Source organism: Contarinia nasturtii, unplaced genomic scaffold (genome assembly GCF_009176525.2).
Source record: "Contarinia nasturtii isolate CC-2019 unplaced genomic scaffold, AAFC_CNas_1.1 Cnas_scaffold_220, whole genome shotgun sequence".
In the NCBI taxonomy this organism is placed as follows: domain Eukaryota; kingdom Metazoa; phylum Arthropoda; class Insecta; order Diptera; family Cecidomyiidae; genus Contarinia; species Contarinia nasturtii.
The window spans coordinates 2,934,372-2,952,662 of NW_022197577.1; the positions used below are offsets into that span (position 1 = coordinate 2,934,372).

General features: G+C 33.6%; 2 protein-coding genes across 2 annotated transcripts in view; one reads left to right on the forward strand and one right to left on the reverse strand.

Moving 5' to 3' along the window:
- The window catches only part of LOC116336900 (histone acetyltransferase KAT7), a 29,217-nt gene extending 21,330 nt beyond the window's left edge, over positions 1-7,887 (forward strand). Inside the window, exons 9-10 of the mRNA XM_031761098.1 lie at positions 1,130-1,225; positions 6,541-7,887. Of these exons, the coding sequence (XP_031616958.1) occupies positions 1,130-1,225; positions 6,541-6,657 (213 nt within the window). The 3' untranslated portion in view covers positions 6,658-7,887. The remainder of the gene's footprint in view (positions 1-1,129; positions 1,226-6,540) is intronic.
- Positions 7,888-11,108: 3,221 nt separating this feature from the next.
- Positions 11,109-14,043, reverse strand: LOC116336901 (methanethiol oxidase). Its single transcript, XM_031761099.1, has 6 exons — positions 13,858-14,043; positions 12,386-12,997; positions 11,986-12,314; positions 11,691-11,910; positions 11,544-11,626; positions 11,109-11,484 (listed from the first exon to the last, which is right to left on the reverse strand). Exons 1-6 carry the CDS (start codon positions 13,880-13,882, stop codon positions 11,284-11,286), a joined length of 1,470 nt encoding a protein of 489 aa, XP_031616959.1. The 5' UTR covers positions 13,883-14,043; the 3' UTR covers positions 11,109-11,283.
- Between the last annotated feature and the right edge of the window lie 4,248 nt (positions 14,044-18,291).

Genomic DNA, 18,291 nt, shown 5'->3' on the forward strand with positions numbered 1-18,291 from the left:
AATACGGTTTGTTTTCATCCACTTTTAAGTAATTATGTACAAAAACTGTAATTATGCTGCGATAATAATCTTTTCACTGGTAGGATAGGCAAGTGGTAAAAAGACACAACCGAATCACAAGCACATACACGACACGACACACACACAAATACACCGAATATAAGCTCAATGAAAAACTGAACAGATATATAAAACAAGGAACATCAAATGGAAGACCTCATCTCACTAATGCGATAAAAATTGTTAAATCGTTGAGAACTCATTACGGATTCCGTTTGTGATCATTATCAAAAGCTTATTGTATTTTGTTTCCTCTTCGGATTTTCGATTTGTTTTCTCTCGTTCTCTTTCGTTCTCTCTCGTTGTTGGTTTTTTTGCGTTCATCTTTCCGTTTTCATAATTTTCAATTAACGTCAGTTTCGCTCACATATTTCACTTTTTGCGTACACACAATTCTATTCCATATTCGTTTCGGAGATGACGTTTCGAATGTATGCGAATTACGATCTCGCTTTAAAATTTTAATCATTTCTTTGTTCTTTTAACGCAATCATGTCATCGTAATCGTTTCATAATTCTTGACACATAGTTGCAGGTGTCCGTTTGGAATTCCTTCATTTACTCTTTTTTTGCTGCTGCTGCTGCGCTCTGCAAAAAAGGAAGAGATAAAGAGAAAAATCCTATGTGTGTTCACTGAACATGGACACAAAACGCAGCGAACGGAATTAATCTACACCGCATTTCATTGTTTTATTGTAACTAGAGAGAGAGAGAGAGAAAGAGAAAACGCAATAATAATTGTAGTAAATAATACAAGAAATACTACCTGATCGCATCAAGTAGCACCCAACTCCATTGGAGTTCCATCGTTTTTGTTGATAAATGGCATTTTAGTTTTTTTTATTTTAATTTTAATTTTATCAAAATGAAATACAACCCTTGCACCCATAAAATCGGACCATAAAACATAAAATAACTCATAAAAACTGAAGAGTTTTGTTAGTTTAATTGAATGAAATGATGAAATGACACTTATTTTAATTTAAACGTGAACATTTTTAAAAGAATTCAAATGTTTGTGCTAATAAATCTTATTCTCTTCTCTCTTTCTGTTTTTTTTTAATTCTAGGAAATGGCTATAAATTCGTACGATATCGTGAGCACACTACAAGCATTGGGCATGATGAAATACTGGAAAGGCAAACATATTATACTAAAGAAGCAGGTGCGTATATAATTCATTCGGTTGATTGCATTGAACGGCAGTAATAGCAGCAGCAGTCGATACAGTATTTGGTAGTGTTTCCTTAACGATAACCAAAGCAATGAAGAAGAAACCAACCGATCACTATGAGCACAGCAAGCTGAGAGCGAACAGATTGTATTGCATTGGCACGTGCCACAAGTCGCGCATTCAAATATATGCAATCCCATCACCACCACCATCGTCGTCGTCGTCGTCAACCTAATCAAATTTCCTCTATCACTTTAATGACATTATACAAAAAAAAAAAAGAAATTGAAAACAAGTACAAACTGTGGAAACACCGACCGTTTGTTGCTTTTTCTCATGTTTGTCCCTTCGTCAGTTTTGGTCAACGTGTTTTTTTCTCTCACTTTCGTGATCCTAAGCCAACCAAATTGGTGAATGTTTAAATGCAATATATTTTCGAATTGATTCGCTCGTTTTTACAATCTTATCAAATGCACATGTATACTGTGCTCGCACCGAATCCTTTCAAACGACATTTGCATCGTCGGTTGCATGCTTACAAAATATATCCGCTTTAAATGCACTTGATTGTTTGGAATTGGATTCATTCTCAACATACAGAAAGCGGTGGCTCAGGCGCCGAAACGACCTTTTTTTAAATTATAAAGTACAACAACCTAATAACAATATCGTATTTATATAAAATATGCAAAGTATTAAATTCAATGTGAAATGAGAACCTTTTTAGAATGGAATATAAATATTCAGAACATCAAAATATATACGAAAATACGACCGAATTTTTATTTCAAATTAAATCATGGACGGATTATGTTCCCGAGCTGCGAGTCGAACGTTTAAGCGTTTTTCGAATTGTTTCGTTCGTTCGTTTTGCTTTTGAAATGGGAATGGATTGGAAGATAGTGTGCACGAAACGTGTGCATTTTGCACGAAGAAAAGAGGTGATATAATTTTTATTGTCAGTGAAAATGGAATGGATGGCCAGCATAGAGGAAACAATGATCAATTACACATCATTTAAATTTACGCTTTACGATGGTCTAAATGACAGGGCCACCATTTCACTGGTGGTGTCAGTGCATTGAAAACCGCATTTCCATATGTAATTTGTGCATTTTCTTCTCGGTTTTTTTTTCTTCGTCAAAAAGTATTATGAAATTCTGGCGATAATTTTTTTACGTGTTTATTCATACACAAACACACACATTTATATATTTCGATTCTTATCACATTCTATACATATATTTGCATCATTTCTGAAATATATAAAACATTTTCGAGTTTAATGCTGTGGTGCTTTGCGTTTTTTTCGGTCTCTTAAACGCATTTTCGTTTCTTTGCACAATATTCACATCGTCAACCATTTATATATATATTACTTGTACGCTTTCAATCCAATATTTACGAAGTTACACTGCACGGCATGGAACACACAAAAAAACGAGTGCTTAATTTGCGTTCGATTCGCAATTTCATAAATACCCTTCACGTACGCGATGGTTTCGCATTTTTCGTCTTATTCTCCATTCTGTCTTTGTCTTTTTCACTTAAATTGAATGCAGCAGCGCACAAGGGAAATATATTCAAGTTAAAAACTCGGCCAAACATAATTAACGCTATTAGCGTCCATCATCCAAACAATATATTATACTATTATGGACATGCGATTATAGTAAACGAATTAAAGTGTTTTGTTTCGACATTTTCATTTTTTCATATTATAATTTGTTATTGTTCTTGTCAATATACATATTATTTTTTTGCTTAAATTACTCACGGTAATTAAGAGTAATAAACACGACAAGTAATCTTTCACAAATAGGTAATTTTCTTTGTGAAAAAAAATAATAGAGTTGACTAATTTCCTAGGACATGTTTTTTTATATTGGCAGATTTTGATCATTCAAATTAACTCAAAATTAGATGATATAAATGTTTGCCGCTGGTTATTGGATGGGTGTCGATACGCCGTTGGCTTCGAACACCCAATGATTGCTGTCAAACTCATCAAATTGAAGATTTTTTTTTTTTTTTAATAATATTCTAAATGGATATTTTATTTATTATAAACCCATTGGATATATTTGGACACGTGCTATTTTCATCATGCGATGTTTTTTTCTTCGAGTTTCACTCGATTTTATGATCAATTTTATTTTATTCACATATTGCATTTGAGTTGTATATTGGAAGCGCAACTTAAATTACTTTATTTTCAGAAGCTGACTTTCTGTCGCTTCAATTGTCACGTTTCGTCTGCATTGTGGCACGAATGACATTCCATACATTTTCATGTTCGAAGATGAAAAATAAATGACAAACAACACCAAAAAAACTTCACATGGTCACAATATAGTCCGCGTCAAAAGCGATAACGATTGGTGTAATCGAAATGATAAGTGTAATTCGCAAGTGTTCAACAAAGCCGCGCTTCACGTCAGGTTCAATGTCATGCCACCATCGCTGCCGTTGCCGTTGCTGCTACATTTCAAATTTGAACAACACAACAGAAAAAATGGTCAGAAGTGATTTCCATTTATACATGCCATCATGCCGATCTTTTTCGGCGTAAAAAGCCGTCACCATATTAAGATAAGCGTAAACACACGGTGGAAAAAAAAGAACGAAGAGTTTGCGCCGACAGACGAACAAGCCGATAAAATGCTTTCGGAACTTTCGTTTGATTGAGAGTTTAAAAATGGAAATGACTGCGAACACATTTTCAATGCGTAATTATAAAGAATTGCAATTTCTGAGTATGTTGAACTATTCCGGCTCATCAGAATGGTTTTAAAAAAAAGAAGAGAAACTTGACTTTTTTTGGTGATTGCATGCCATTTCCGAAATGAGCGTATTGAATGGATGTAAAATAATTTAATTAAGATAAGGAGTAAGTTGTTGAAGTAGTTCTTTTTTTTCCGCTCTCGTTCAGAGCTAATCTTTGTTGAAGGCACGTCAGTTTTACTTGACGTGTGTCTCGCTTTATATTCGAATTATTTTTTTTCTCTTGCGTTCAGTCCTTAACTGCATGAATTCAACAGATGGTTTATATTGTTATGTATTCTTAACCATCATCATGCCCCAGCACTCGTTTAATGTCATGACGAGTGATTGTATAAAGTGTGTCTTCTTTAGCCAAAAGATTAAGAAGGCTCATCATGATAAAAAAAACGGCATGAATCGGTTGGTGTTATTTGGACAAGAAGCCGACGCTGTTTCCACATTTTTTTTTGTCTTTTTTTCCAAACGAAAAAAACCGCCAGAAGATTACACCGTAAATACTGAACCGTCGAATATAATTGAACACGAAAAGTACCGCCATTAACTGTAATTCAAATGTGGGAAATCGCATCGCCATTTAGATGCACTTTTTTTTCTCTCCACCTTTGACGAAAGGAAACTGACGGACAAAGTTTTACACTCTTTAGTTTTACTGATTGTTTAATTAGTTGTTGACGCTGTACAACCATAAGCGTGATTAAAATGCAACAAATTCATGAACATATTCTACACCATCATTTACATCGTTGTAAACCAAGTGTACGAACCATCGTTGCAAACCTTGTTGCAAGCAGAATCCTGTCGCAAACAAAGCTGCCGTTTGTGTTGGCAGCTTGGAGAGAAAACGAATCGAAGACGATGACGGTGACGAAATGTGCAATTTCTTAGAAAAATTCTGAAAATATGTTGTTGCAAAAGTTTTTAGTCGTTCAACGTTCCAGAACACTTAAAGCAATTCATGCTCGTATTGATGCATACCTGTCCAATTCCATGAAACGAGCATCAAAAATCATGTTTTACCTCACAATTTCCTCTCGTGAAAAAAAAACAAATTATGCCAAAGCGGTGGCCATTTCTTTACCTTTTGATCGTCGACTAAAATGATTCATGCATCATTCATCTGCATTGCAGTTACAAATTATGCAAAATTTTAAGTGAATTAAATTAATTATACATAGTATGCTAAAGCAAATAATAATATGATTACATTTTTTTAAATGAAATATTCTTTGAGTTTTTGTCTTGAATTTAAATTCCAATTTTCCTTATTAAAATCTCATTTGAGAGTAACATGCATATGAATGTATTATCAGTCATATTATGCAGACGACTTACATGATAAACGCACTTTTGAACATGTTTCATAATAGATTTTTAATCGACCAATTCAGACATTTTATACGATACATAATTCTAATGAACGACTGTGTTGTTATATATGACGACTGCCGGAACATCTACCGAAAATACTTTTTCTTGTCTCCTGAAGTGTCTTCATCTTATCTAAATTTAAAAGAAAATGTCGGTTAAAAATTCAAGTAATAGGTCCGTAGGTTGCTGCTGAACAAATCTTTGTTGATTGAAAATGTTCAGCGTCAAACAAACGTTTTCACCACATTATTAAATTATGATACTATATTCAGTAGGCAGTGCAATTGAGTTGAATGTTCAACAAATGGATGAAGAGAGAAAGAGAGTAAAAAAGAAAATCATATAATTATGTGGCGATGGCAAAATTCTGTGAATTATTATTCAATTTTTCTACCTGCATTTTCTGCAAAACGCAATAATAATTCGTTGTAATAGCGCGTGGGAGGCGCATGTAAAAGTCGAAGTACACGATTCAATGACCAATGGATTTGGTGTGAGTATTTCGCCATACGTATAAAGTAGAGACAGCATGCACACCAGCATGTACAAATGTAAAAATAAAAACAAAAGAGACGAAAACAACACAGCGAGAAAAAAAAGAGTATCAAATATACATGTAAAATTGAGTATGCTAAGAGTATTTGTCTGCATTTTTATGAAAAAAAAAAAATAAGCAACCACGTATATTTTTTTCGATGCGCATTTATATTCCGATTAGCGGGAACAAGCGGTGCGCTCAATGGGAGCCATTGGGTGAAATTATCAGCTAGAAAATAAGTACACCTCTCATTGGATTAATACTGAATTATGAATAATTCCACCGGATTATAATAAATAAGTTCTCTTTTTAAATTATTTCAGAGATAATAATTATCATTTTCGAATATTATGGCGAAAAATGGAACAAAAAAAATTGTTGCGTCTGGAATTGATTGATACAGCGTCTGAATTAATTGATAATCTTATCGGGTGCGATAAAGAGCAGAGTTGGAAATAGAATCAAAAGTGTCCACACAAATGAAATTGATTTTTTTTTTCACTGAAAATACTTGATTAATTCAATGATGTTGATGTTCGACTGCTGCTAATTTTAATTTTTGTCTGAAATAACATGTTTTATCAATTTCTGTTTTTTTTTTTGCCTTTGTTCACAGGATGTACTTGAAGAATATGCGGAACGTGTGAAACGTCGCGGTGCTGTTGTAAAAATTGATCCGGCTCATTTGCGATGGACACCGTTTGTGCCGCCAGCACCGGCAACATCGTCTTAGCGCCAGGTGAACTATTCGATACCACCATTTACACAAATGATGCTCTCATCGGCCATACATCAAAATATAAACAACAATTACATCAGTTTCTCCGAAAATTTCCATAGCCACTATCAGCAACAGCAATAATATTATCATCAACATCATCATCGTTGCAGTCATTCACGCTAAGACAATGAACAATGCCCGCGACCACAGAGGCGAAAATCGAACGAACATCGACACTGTATCTATCTTCTTAAAGTACTTTATCTTTTTTTTAATTTATTGACGATTTTATTTCTGTTTTATGTCTTTGTAAAACTGTTTTTTTTTTCGTTTCGCATTCAACTCGAGCAGAATGAAAATGTTGTTTGAAAAATATGTCTCGTTCTGGTTTACCGTCGTTGTCGATATAAATTGTTTAAATGTAGTATGAGTGTGTGTGTGTGTGGTTTTTTTTGTAAAACTTTATTTAAGCTTGTATATTTTTTTTATTTGTATTCTTCTCGTAATCGTCGATTTAATGGAATATTTATAGACCCATTCATCAACCAATTGTACTAGAAATATGAGAATTTTTTAAAATAATGACAAATGAAACACGATTGATTTTAATAAAACGAAATGCATTTTTCGCTTTCATATATACGTATTTTGGATGACAATTTGAATCCAAACATTGTACTGCAATTATTTTTAGGCAGATGAAATTACTCATTTTTAAATTTCGAATTATGGATGGTAAGAAGATTATCACCATATTTTTTACAATAAATTGGAACATGGTTGTTATGATGGAGCCGACAAAGCTCGTCCACCAATTGTGAGAGAATGAGAAGCAGAAGAGTTCGATTTCTCTTCTTTGTAAAATGATTCACGCATATAATGTGAGAGAAGGGTGATGAGCTAAACTCCACGGTGTTTCACTTTCAAATCCAAATATCTGCTGCACTTGAGATGATTTCCGTTTGAAAATATCTCAGTACATTGTTTGCATTCAAAAAAAAAAAAGACATAGTGAAAATTATTGCATAATTTAGAGAAAGAAAAAAATTGTGGAAAAACTGTTTTATAGTGCATATTCTGAAATAATCTCTAAATCATATTGCATCGTTTAACTTAGAAACTTCATTATCTATCGAATCGTAATAATAAGGATAATTCTCGAATAAAACTTCAATACACAAAACAAATATGAATCAATTGATAAGATTGAGTGACGGAGATAGTAACTTTTTTTTTTAGTTTTCAGACTTAATTTTTAGTGAAAAAGTATATAACTCTAATTACTCGTGCATATATTAAGATATTATTTTTTTTTCTCTTGATCTTCTAATGTTGCAATTAATCAGTCAAAATCTGAAATAAAATAGATTAAATTATAAGATATGCATTTAATTAATGAAAAATACACATCAAAACTCAATATTTCGTCAAATAATAAATGAAGAAAAAAAATGGATATTCAAATCGAAATTGTTGTTTGTTATCACAAAATATCACCGTATGTTACACGTACAGCTCTTTTTATTTGGCACAATTTCAAAGGTAAGACAACCGAAATAAACATCAAAACGTTCCGCTTGTAGTCACTGATCTTCAAATTCAGATCATGATTCAAAGTATACAGGTCCTTATCTTTCGAAACGGAAGAAGAAGATAAACGGAAGCAATGCAAAAACTTTTGAATAAAACACAAAAACAACAATGAATTCGTCCACGGTAAAAAAAAACATGTAAAAAAGATGTTTCAAAACTGCACTCAGAGCTCTGCACACAGAGAGAGCCCTGTCAATTGGTAGTATCGTCAATCAAAGAAAACAGCAGAGAGAAGAAAAAAGCCCCGGCACGAACACGCGTGAACAAACACATAGCTATAAAATGCATCAGTTTGTATGTGCTGTAAAATCGGCAAGCCTCACAATTTATTAGCCAGAAAGGAATTTTAACAACGGTATGTTTATTATTGAAACCATTGACCAATAATGACATGTACCGTAAACGCTGTGAAAATGATTGTTATTTAACATTGTAAAACGTACATATAAATGAAATCGACGCAAAAACATTTTCGCAAATTAGCAACATATGAAAGAGATAGACAATCATATCACAATTGGTGAACACACATATGTAAACTCTTCAGAATCATTCATTCCATCTGTTTAAGTGGTTAGCAAATTAATATACGGATCGGTCAGTGTTTTTGGATTTTTTTCTCAATAAGAAAGTACTTAATGACAAAACTTTACGCGGTCGTGTGACCAATTCAATCAAACCGATGCCTATCGATGTTTATTATAATTTGAAAAAACAGCGAGAAACTAAACGGTTGTTCTGCGCTAATGAGTGTCTAAAAATGAAACAATGTGCATGATGCGTGAAAAGTAAAAAAATACGAATGTATTGAAAAACGGTTTCTTCAAATATATTTGTAGTTCGAAATGGCCGAGAACAAACGATTCAGAATAATAACCAACAACATTTCTGACATTTGTCGGTTCATCGAAATATCCGTTAAATAAAACAATTAAAATACTTGCAAATTCCCCAGAATTGTATGGTGTAATTTACGAGTTTTGCCGTCGAGTTAATTTGAAACATTTTTTCAGAGATTTTTGTCACTGATTTCTTCATTTCATAATATGCCGTCAATTCAACTTTAATCGAACTCCTTGTTGCCGATCTGAATTTCGTGCGAAAAAATGTGCTTAACGAAAATTATGTGTACAGGAAATAACACAGCATATATATTTTTTTATTGTCGATCATAATCAGGGTCTTCGTCATGTGTGCTTGAAGAACTGAATGGAATTTTAATGGTTACTTTTGGCAAGAGCATGTGCGAACCAGTATAGCTCTGATTGGCCATCGGTTTGATTTGAAAACGATCATCTCCCTACAAATGTGCATTGGTATTTCCGTTTCGATCGAATTTTACGAGAATAGCTCGTGTATATCCAGTCTATGCTGCCCATGTGTGTGTGTGTGTGTATGTTTTTTTTTAAATAGATTTAGTTCCAAGTATTTCGGATTATTTGGATGAATATCATATTCGTAGAAATTTCAACCACTCATCAGCACCGAACATAAGAAAAAATCATGAAAATACATGCGTCGACGGAATGAGCCTGTTCATTTTTCCTTCGTTCATTTGCTCCGTCTTTCTTTAGAGTGTGCCATTTCTACGTTATTGTTCAATTTTTTTTGATGTTGAAAAAGAAGCAAAACATTTTTTTGTTGCTGTTAAAAAGCATTTCACGTGAAATTTAGCAGGAAAAGAAGGCTGTAAAAGATGAGCAGATTTTTTCCACGTATATTGAAATATGTACAATAGCGCGTACGTCATATGTCAAGCGCAACGTACGCAAATACAAAAAAAGAGAGTAAACAAACATATCATTTTATCCCGTGAGGGCATTCTATGACAGCATAACAATGTCGGTGTGTTTTGTTTGCAATTCGTTCAAAATCAAATTTGCCACCGCTGAATCCAATATGCAAACGTTGAGTCCACATAATTAACCAATTAACATATTGATCCAACAACTGACAAAAAAAAACACCGAAGACATTTAGCATGCATGCAATCGATGCACACAACAATGAATACATCCAGGTCGCATACACACAACATTTCTGCAACATTGTACATCATGACAACTTAATATTTCCCTGGGCTATTTAATTAACACTTTTATTCATTTGCTTGCCTTTTTTACGTTGTGCTGCTGATGATGATGGACGGAAACATCTTGAAATACAGATCCTTAATTCAATATGCTCGATGCCTTTTCATTTATCATCTTTTTGTTGTTGTTGTTGCCTGAAACAGTGTCAATATTTGCATAAGAATGATGACGATGAATACAAAAATTTAAAAAAATGGTTTTACGATTTCTTTTGTTGATAAACCGAACGTAATCGATATCTTCAGCGTGCAACGGATTTCACTATGAGGTGATGAAAACCAATTTTGAGAAAGGCGTCAAAAAATTATTATTATACAAATGAACCAATTTTGAAACACAAAATACGGGCAATGCTACCATTTTGACAGTTCTCGTCTTTTTAACCACAACAAAAATCATTCAGTCGTTTGCAACATCAGCACTGCATTCACACCGAATATACTTGACGGCGTCGGTAGCAGAACAAGTTAAATCAAAGTCTAAAGTAGTGTTTGTTTTCCATCGGTCAGCAGTTCAAGTCTTAGGTGAATGAAATGATATTTTTTTGCATTATTCTTCTCTCACCAGATGCGTCGCTCAACATACTTCATCGACCCTTTGGTTTTTCTTCTTTATAAGTATACGTTTTTTTATCACTCAATTGATAAATGACAGTCCGTATGTTCTAACCATTTATATCTGTTTTTATGTTAATCATTTCTGAATTAAATAATGTTCGTGTTGTCTGAAAATGAACACCAACTGTAGTGTAAAGATAAGCAGCAACATTGTAATGAATTCATTTATTATTTCAACTGATAAGTGCAACACATTTTTATTGTCCAGATATAGTATTAAAGAAAAAAAATATCTTTTAACAAGTTGTTATCTCATTAAAACCATCTAAATGTTTGTTCTACAACCGAGTTTATATTGTTTAAAACGACTTGTTAATTTCGCAAAGTTTTTTTTTTCATTTGTTTGCTGTTTCAGCGAGCCACACATCGGATGTACAGTCGCCGCCCGGATAGCGAATTTCATGTGGCAATGCCGGACCATTTGGTTCACTGCCAAAATCGATAAAGAAATCGGGATTCAATGTAAGTCCACCGGTTTTGTTATTTACATCAATCATCACCACATGGCCACCTTTCTCAATCATTTCCGGATAGAACTAAAAAATGCCATTTGAATAAGTACGATTGAAATCGAATTACATTCTCTTCAATTCACCTGTCGATCCCATGGCGAGTATAAACTTGATGATGCATAAAGTCGTTTGCCGTCTAACGAAAGCTGAAGCATCTGGGGTGCACCTATTTACAATTGACGTACAAAATCAATAAATGAAATCAATTTTTGTTTATCATGTATTTGCACCTTCCAATCGGCGTCCGTTCATAAACACCGGCTTCAGTGCCGAATCTTTATCATCGTCCACATTGCTAACGTTTTTAAGATTTGCAACACCGCCCAAAAACAATTGACCTTTCAATATTGGCTTTTTGGGATCGCTTATATCGTACTGTCTCACATCACCGTGCAGCCAATTGTTCAAATACAACCATTTGTCATCCAATGAAATTAAAATGTCGGACATCTGTTTAAGTGGTTAGTAAATTAATTGGTCAGTGTTTGTGGATTTTTCAAAAATGTACTAAATGACAAAATTTACCATTCCTCCCCGTTTCACTTCGACATTGTTCTCCAAAACCGTCATGTTTGGTATGTCAACGACTTTTTCGCATACAAATTTTTCATCGTTCTCATTTGGCCGATAGAAGCAATACAAATTGCTATTTAATGCGCAACCAACGAAACCGATGCATTTGAGTGGATCGTGTAGAAATCGCACTTCCAACGGTGTTATGCCGTCTTCACCCAAGTTAATCGTTTGAAATAGCTTGTGATCAGACAGACGATAAAAATGCAAACTTCTGCCATACTCCTTTGGATTCTCGATATCGCTCATCTTGAAACCTCTTTTGAATAATTTCGGTGCACCTATTTTGTGAAAGATGAGGAATTTGTACAGTTTTTTCAAAAAAAAAAAAAAAAAAATGAAATTATCGTACCCCATTCGGATGCAACAAGTACATCAAAGTGTGGCTGATACCAAAAATCGTAGCCACAATCGGGTCGAACGTCTCCACGTGTCCATGTGCCTAAACAATTGAACTCACTGTCAAATTGAATGAATTCACCTTTTGCATTGTCATTGCGATCGCCCATCGTTGAAATCAAAACCGTTCCATCATACATACAATGCGTCGTATGCGGAGCACTAACATTATGCTCATCCAATACGGAGCCGTCAATTTCGCGATACAAAACTGGTTTTCGCTCATCGCTGCTCAAATCAAATACGTAAATGCGATTGGAATTAAGCGACGGGCAAACTAATTTGTCACGCTTTGGAATTGATACATCTTCAGATTTTAGCTCAAAACAGCTTGAACAGGTATTCCAACCAGAGTGATGAAGTTCGTTTCCTTTGACTTTTGTATAAGTACGATGAATCACTTGACTGTAAGTTTTACTCGTTGGATCAACATCAACGGTAGCCAGGTAATCGCCATCCGGTTGATCTAAATTCGGTTGAACAACCACTACGTACAGCAATTTCTCACGCGGCCCATTCTTCATGGCATCCAATGGTGTTGCATAGCCAGGACCGTGACGACAACCTGACAAATTAGAACATTTTTTTATGTAAGAAGTTAATGATAATCATAGTTGAATTATCAAACAAGAAAAATCTAATAAACTGCGTCGCTTTTGTTTTGACATTTATCATTTTGAGCAATTGATACAAGCACAAATGATGCAACAAGTGAGATCAATAATGACCTCGAATTCTTTTATGATTAACGAAATATAAATAAAATACGATTGAATTGTAATAGAGCCAAATTCTCTCATTAGAAAACAAATAGTAATCCGAAATAATGAATAGTTAAAACTTACATTGAAACACGTGAATTTATATGAATGACTAGTAAAATTACAAAATTGTTTCGCATACAGATTGTACTATTCACATCTTTGGAATTCAAATGTTGAATTCAATTTTTCAATGAACGAAATTACTCTTAATTCTATTAAAAAAATTATTTCGAAAAAAAACTCAGCAGAAAAAATTGATAATCATTCGATAATTGCAGCGTATTTTGATTGCTGTCTTACAATGTATCTATACTTATTCAGAAAGTATGTAGTGTGTCACTAAATAGCCGAGATACAATGCTTGACAAGACCAGACCATAAGAATTTTGATTCATCGAGAAGATTTTCTACAGAATTTTCTGAATGCCGAAACTTTTATTGATTTTTTCCCAGGAATTATTTAAAGAAGATTTCCTCAATATTTCGAGAAAACCTTCGTTCGAAAAAAGAGATGGAAATGTTCTGTTATTCGCATTTTCGACCGGACATAGCTGATAGCTTGCAAAAAAGTCAACATTTCAATAAATTTTTTAAGATTAAAGTAGAAAGATTCCAAATAAAAAATAATAATATCTATATGTGCCAGTGATAATAAACTTACAAGAGCGAGCGTCTTTTTTATCCATATTTATACAAAATATTAGCGTCGGGAGTCTGAGCTAAAATAACACTTTAAAAAAAAAACAGTTGGTTTTTCGCTGAAAAAAAAGTGATTTTTTCGCAGAAAGAAATAAAATTCCGGTTGAATGTGAGTTTGTTGAATGTCAATTGACAACTAAAAGAATGATTTGTGTGCGGCGAAAATAAACATGTTTATATACTGTTGTTTTTAGAATGATCAATGGCTACCTTATCAGTACAAAAACGAATCACCATCCGTTGAAACTGATATACACACAAACTGTGTCCATATACAATACAGAAACTTGATTTGAATATCAAATACGTGTGCACAGTGCACACCGCAAGTGGTTTGTATGTATGGAAAACAAGGGGGTAGACACGAATTATAAAACTTTGAATCATGTGAATCACAGTGAATCAAATGAATCATTCAAATGTCAAATAAGCATCACTTTTGGTTTTACTAACATGATCGTTCAACAAATTCTAAATATTATTGTTGATTTTATTTGGAATTTACTAGAAAAACACGAAATAGATAAAAAAAAATGAGTTAATACATTTAAAAAAACGTCAAGAAATCATTTTTTCGAAGACAAATAATTTTAATTTATCAATAAATATTTCTTTCATGACACATAAGTGACATTTCAAATGTCATCTAAACAATGTGAATCTGTTGAATCACAGTGAATCAAATGAATCATGTCTACCCCCTAGATGGAAAATAATAATAAAGTAGTACCATTTTAATCAACTTTTATATGGTTGATATGTTGTTGAAATTTTTTCAAAGTCATTCTGACTGTTAATTTGTTTATCTTGTGTTAAACTGGTTTCTGGGTGAAAGCAAATCTGGACAGCATGCCAAGCCAAGGTTCATCGGAAACATATTTTTTGAATCTCTTCATGTTCTTATCATAGTATCGATATAATAATTTGTTTTTTTTTTTTCATTTCAAGTAAATATAAAGGGCGTTGCCAGTCCTAATCATCATTAGCTGGCATAATTAAATGTTTGCAATATATATACAATGTGATGAAAGCGCAAAGGCTAGTTGATGTTTATATGCTGTCTTAATCCAAAATAAACGATGATTGCTCGGCAAGTTTATTTATCAATTTTATTTTTAACGAAGAAAATCAAATTAAATATTTACATTTTATGATACAGGTCAAATTCAAGATACCCTATTATCACACGTCGGTGGTTCATAGGGCAGTAATGGACGAAGTCGTATAAAAAAAATTATCATAAATATTGTTAGAGTCTTGAGTGCTTAAAAAAAGTCAAGCCAATTTGATTAGCCAAATAATAAATGTTTCTTTTTTGTTGCTTTTAATTAATGCGCGTGGGACATATAAGAGTGTAACTGTGTTGCTTGCAAAAGAGAAGAGATCATTCACATCAGTTCTATTTTTGTAAAAAAGCGGTTTATTCCGATTCGCATTATCTCATCCAAAGCAGCAGAAAACAGTTTCCAATGGATCGAGTCATCAGTGGTATTTTTATAGATCTTCCCTCAAATTCCTCTCTATATTTCGTATTTTAAAAAAAGAAAAAAAGCATACATAGACCAAACAATGGGCGCAAAAAATGCACATACACATACACTGCTGAATGAAAACATAAAAATCATCTTAACGCTTTTTTTCTATTTCTTTCTGTAATTTTTTTAATCATTATGGTGTATAGTAGAAAAGTATGTGTTTCTAGCAGACCAGAACTGACGCCAGTTTTATGGTTAGAGAGGAAGATGACTAATTTTTTTTCTTTGCCTCGTCGACGCTCTTGCTTACAATTCATTGGCTGGTACACATTTGCACAAATGACCGATGAGAATAAAACATATTCGTGTTTCAATGCACCACATGCCATTCAATTGAAAACTTAAATGTATGTTTGTGCGGTTTGATCGTTGACCATTGTTTCAACTCAGTCAGTCACATATTATGAAATTTTTGCAATTTTGCTCTCGGAACTCATTTGACCTTCTTACTTTTGGGATGTGTAGACATGTGAAAGTCGAAACTTGGGACTAGGTTTGGGACGCTTGTTTGAATTATAGTACCAAAAATGTACTTAATTATACCGCATTTTATATTTCTTTGTACCTTACTCGTTTGGATAATATTTGAGGTTCAAATTGCCGGTCAACTAGCCAAAATAAAACTCAAAAATATTTTTTAAATTTTTATGGCTGATAATAATTGCACCTGAAATGTACCTTCAAAATAACATCATCATTAAGTCATTACTTCGATGGTGTTGCTCTGCAGAGCATGTCCATCAAAATTCTCGGGGGGTTTCCAGGAAAAATGACAAAAATGAAAATCAACTTAACTGTACTTCAATTTATTTTAAAGTGTACCATACTCGTTTGGATAATATTTGGAGCTCACATTTCGGGCCAACTCAATATTGTTATAGAATGACGAAAATAGATATAAATAGAATATATAAGATACAATGACTGTTTACACATCACCATACAAATCTATATATAGTTTCTTACCTTTGTCGACTGGAATTGTTTGATTCACACAAGAAAACGCGAAACTGTAAGCTTTTCCATTTTGGCAACATGTTGATGATGCAAGTGACGCATTTTTTTATGTGAACACACACTTGATAAGATCAAAACACATACACACGTGTTCATTAACATATATTCAATTAATTTGTAGAAAAAATATAATCGGATTCTTTTGGAAGTTATTACCTTTTTGCGGCCAACCCAAATCTATGATACAACGAAGGAGAGAGCTATATCGTCCTATTTCTGTTCGAAAGATAAAAAAGCACATAACTATATAAAAATGGTTTGATTACGATTAGAAAATGTTGATTTTTCGTATGCTTTTGGAAGAGAAACGAACAACCGAGCATTAGAAATGGTAAAAAATGCAAATCTGATTAAACGAATGCGCGAATAGATTTTGTTAGCAATAATGTTGAATATAGCAGTGGTGTATGTCTTATTCGTTATTGTTACTTCTTTTTTTTCTAGCGATTAAAGTATGTATTCGCTCGGCAGCAGAAATATATATATAAGATCAATCTATGTAGTTAAAAGTTTATTTTGCGCCTGAACAGCCACACTTGGTTCGGTGTATGGTACAACACAGTTTATGGAATGCCAGAAGTGCGCTCATCTATTCAACTAATAAATTATGTTCTATATGTGAGTGGCGTTCAATTTCAACAACATACAAACACATCGAGATACACACACTCGTGTGTTCGATATGATGTGCAGTGTATGCAATGTGTACCCTTATTGCAATAAACAAGTCCAACATATTCGTGCCACATTTAAAATGTTACAAACGGCAAAAATGTATCGTCGATTTCTATTTTCTTCTTCGGCTGTACATTTTGCGCTTGTCTAAATATAAACTTTTTCCCTAATGGTGAAAAAAAGAAATATGCAGGAGGGAAAAAGAAAAACAAACTAGCGGCAGACAAAGGAATGTTACAAAATTGAATCGAAGAAGTAAGAACGATCAAGTGATTTTCGAAATATTTTGAAATATTGAATGGCAGTAACATATTGACGGTACATGAAATATTAAAATATTATGCCTGCATCTATTGATCAACTGTCAATTCATGTACATTTTACACGAGTTGAATACGCACTCACTTTGTGCAAATAACAAACACATTTGGCCAAATGATAGTCGAGGTGTGAGCGTTCACTGTCTGTATTTGTCACCAACACCATGATTCAATTTTTTTTTGCTTTGTTTTCGTAATGATCTTCTTTTATACACATAAGCGACACAGTCTAGTGATTTGGACTTTTGATCCGTTTGCATGCGTCTATGTGTGAGTGCGGGTATTCAATACTGCTGGAGAGAGCACAATACCCTGCAATCATATCGTATCGAACGTTTCGCTGTTATCACGCACACTGAGCGAATAGCTATTCCGTCATTGTCTTCGTCGTTTGTTGTTGTCGTTATTCCGATGCTTTTTAGTGTGGTATTTTCCAACTGCGTCGTTACTACAATATATATATATATAACAAGATGCAAAATGAACATTACCAGCCGCTGTGGTCGTTACTTTAAGAATATTCTGTGTGCTGTGTGGTGCGCAGTGTGTAGCGTATGGTTTGTCTCTGTATATAGTATACGCTGGCGTTGAGCGTTTGAGTGCGCGACGAAAATGACGATGGATGCCAAACCAAATAGGACTCGGGTAGTCAGTGAACAATTGTGCATGTGTGTTTGAAACAATTGCCAATAAAATATACATTAACGTATCGCGCATATTTGCGGTGCACGACAACAGCACACACCGGCACCCGTTCTCTTGATCGACAAAATGTATGTAGCGAACATTAAACTTTGCTCATTTTATTGTTAGCTGTAACTTGATAAAGTCATACATTTTTATTTATTC

What these genes read in the sequence shown, in the direction of transcription:
- LOC116336901 (XM_031761099.1), bottom strand. Translation starts at nt 13,882, where the DNA reads ATGGATAAAAAAGACGCTCGCTCTT. An exon ending in ACTTGTTGCATCCGAATGGG is followed by an intron (nt 12,315 to 12,385) that starts GTACGATAATTT and finishes TTCACAAAATAG; the next exon opens with GTGCACCGAAATTATTCAAA. An exon ending in GAACGGACGCCGATTGGAAG is followed by an intron (nt 11,627 to 11,690) that starts GTGCAAATACAT and finishes AATTGTAAATAG; the next exon opens with GTGCACCCCAGATGCTTCAG.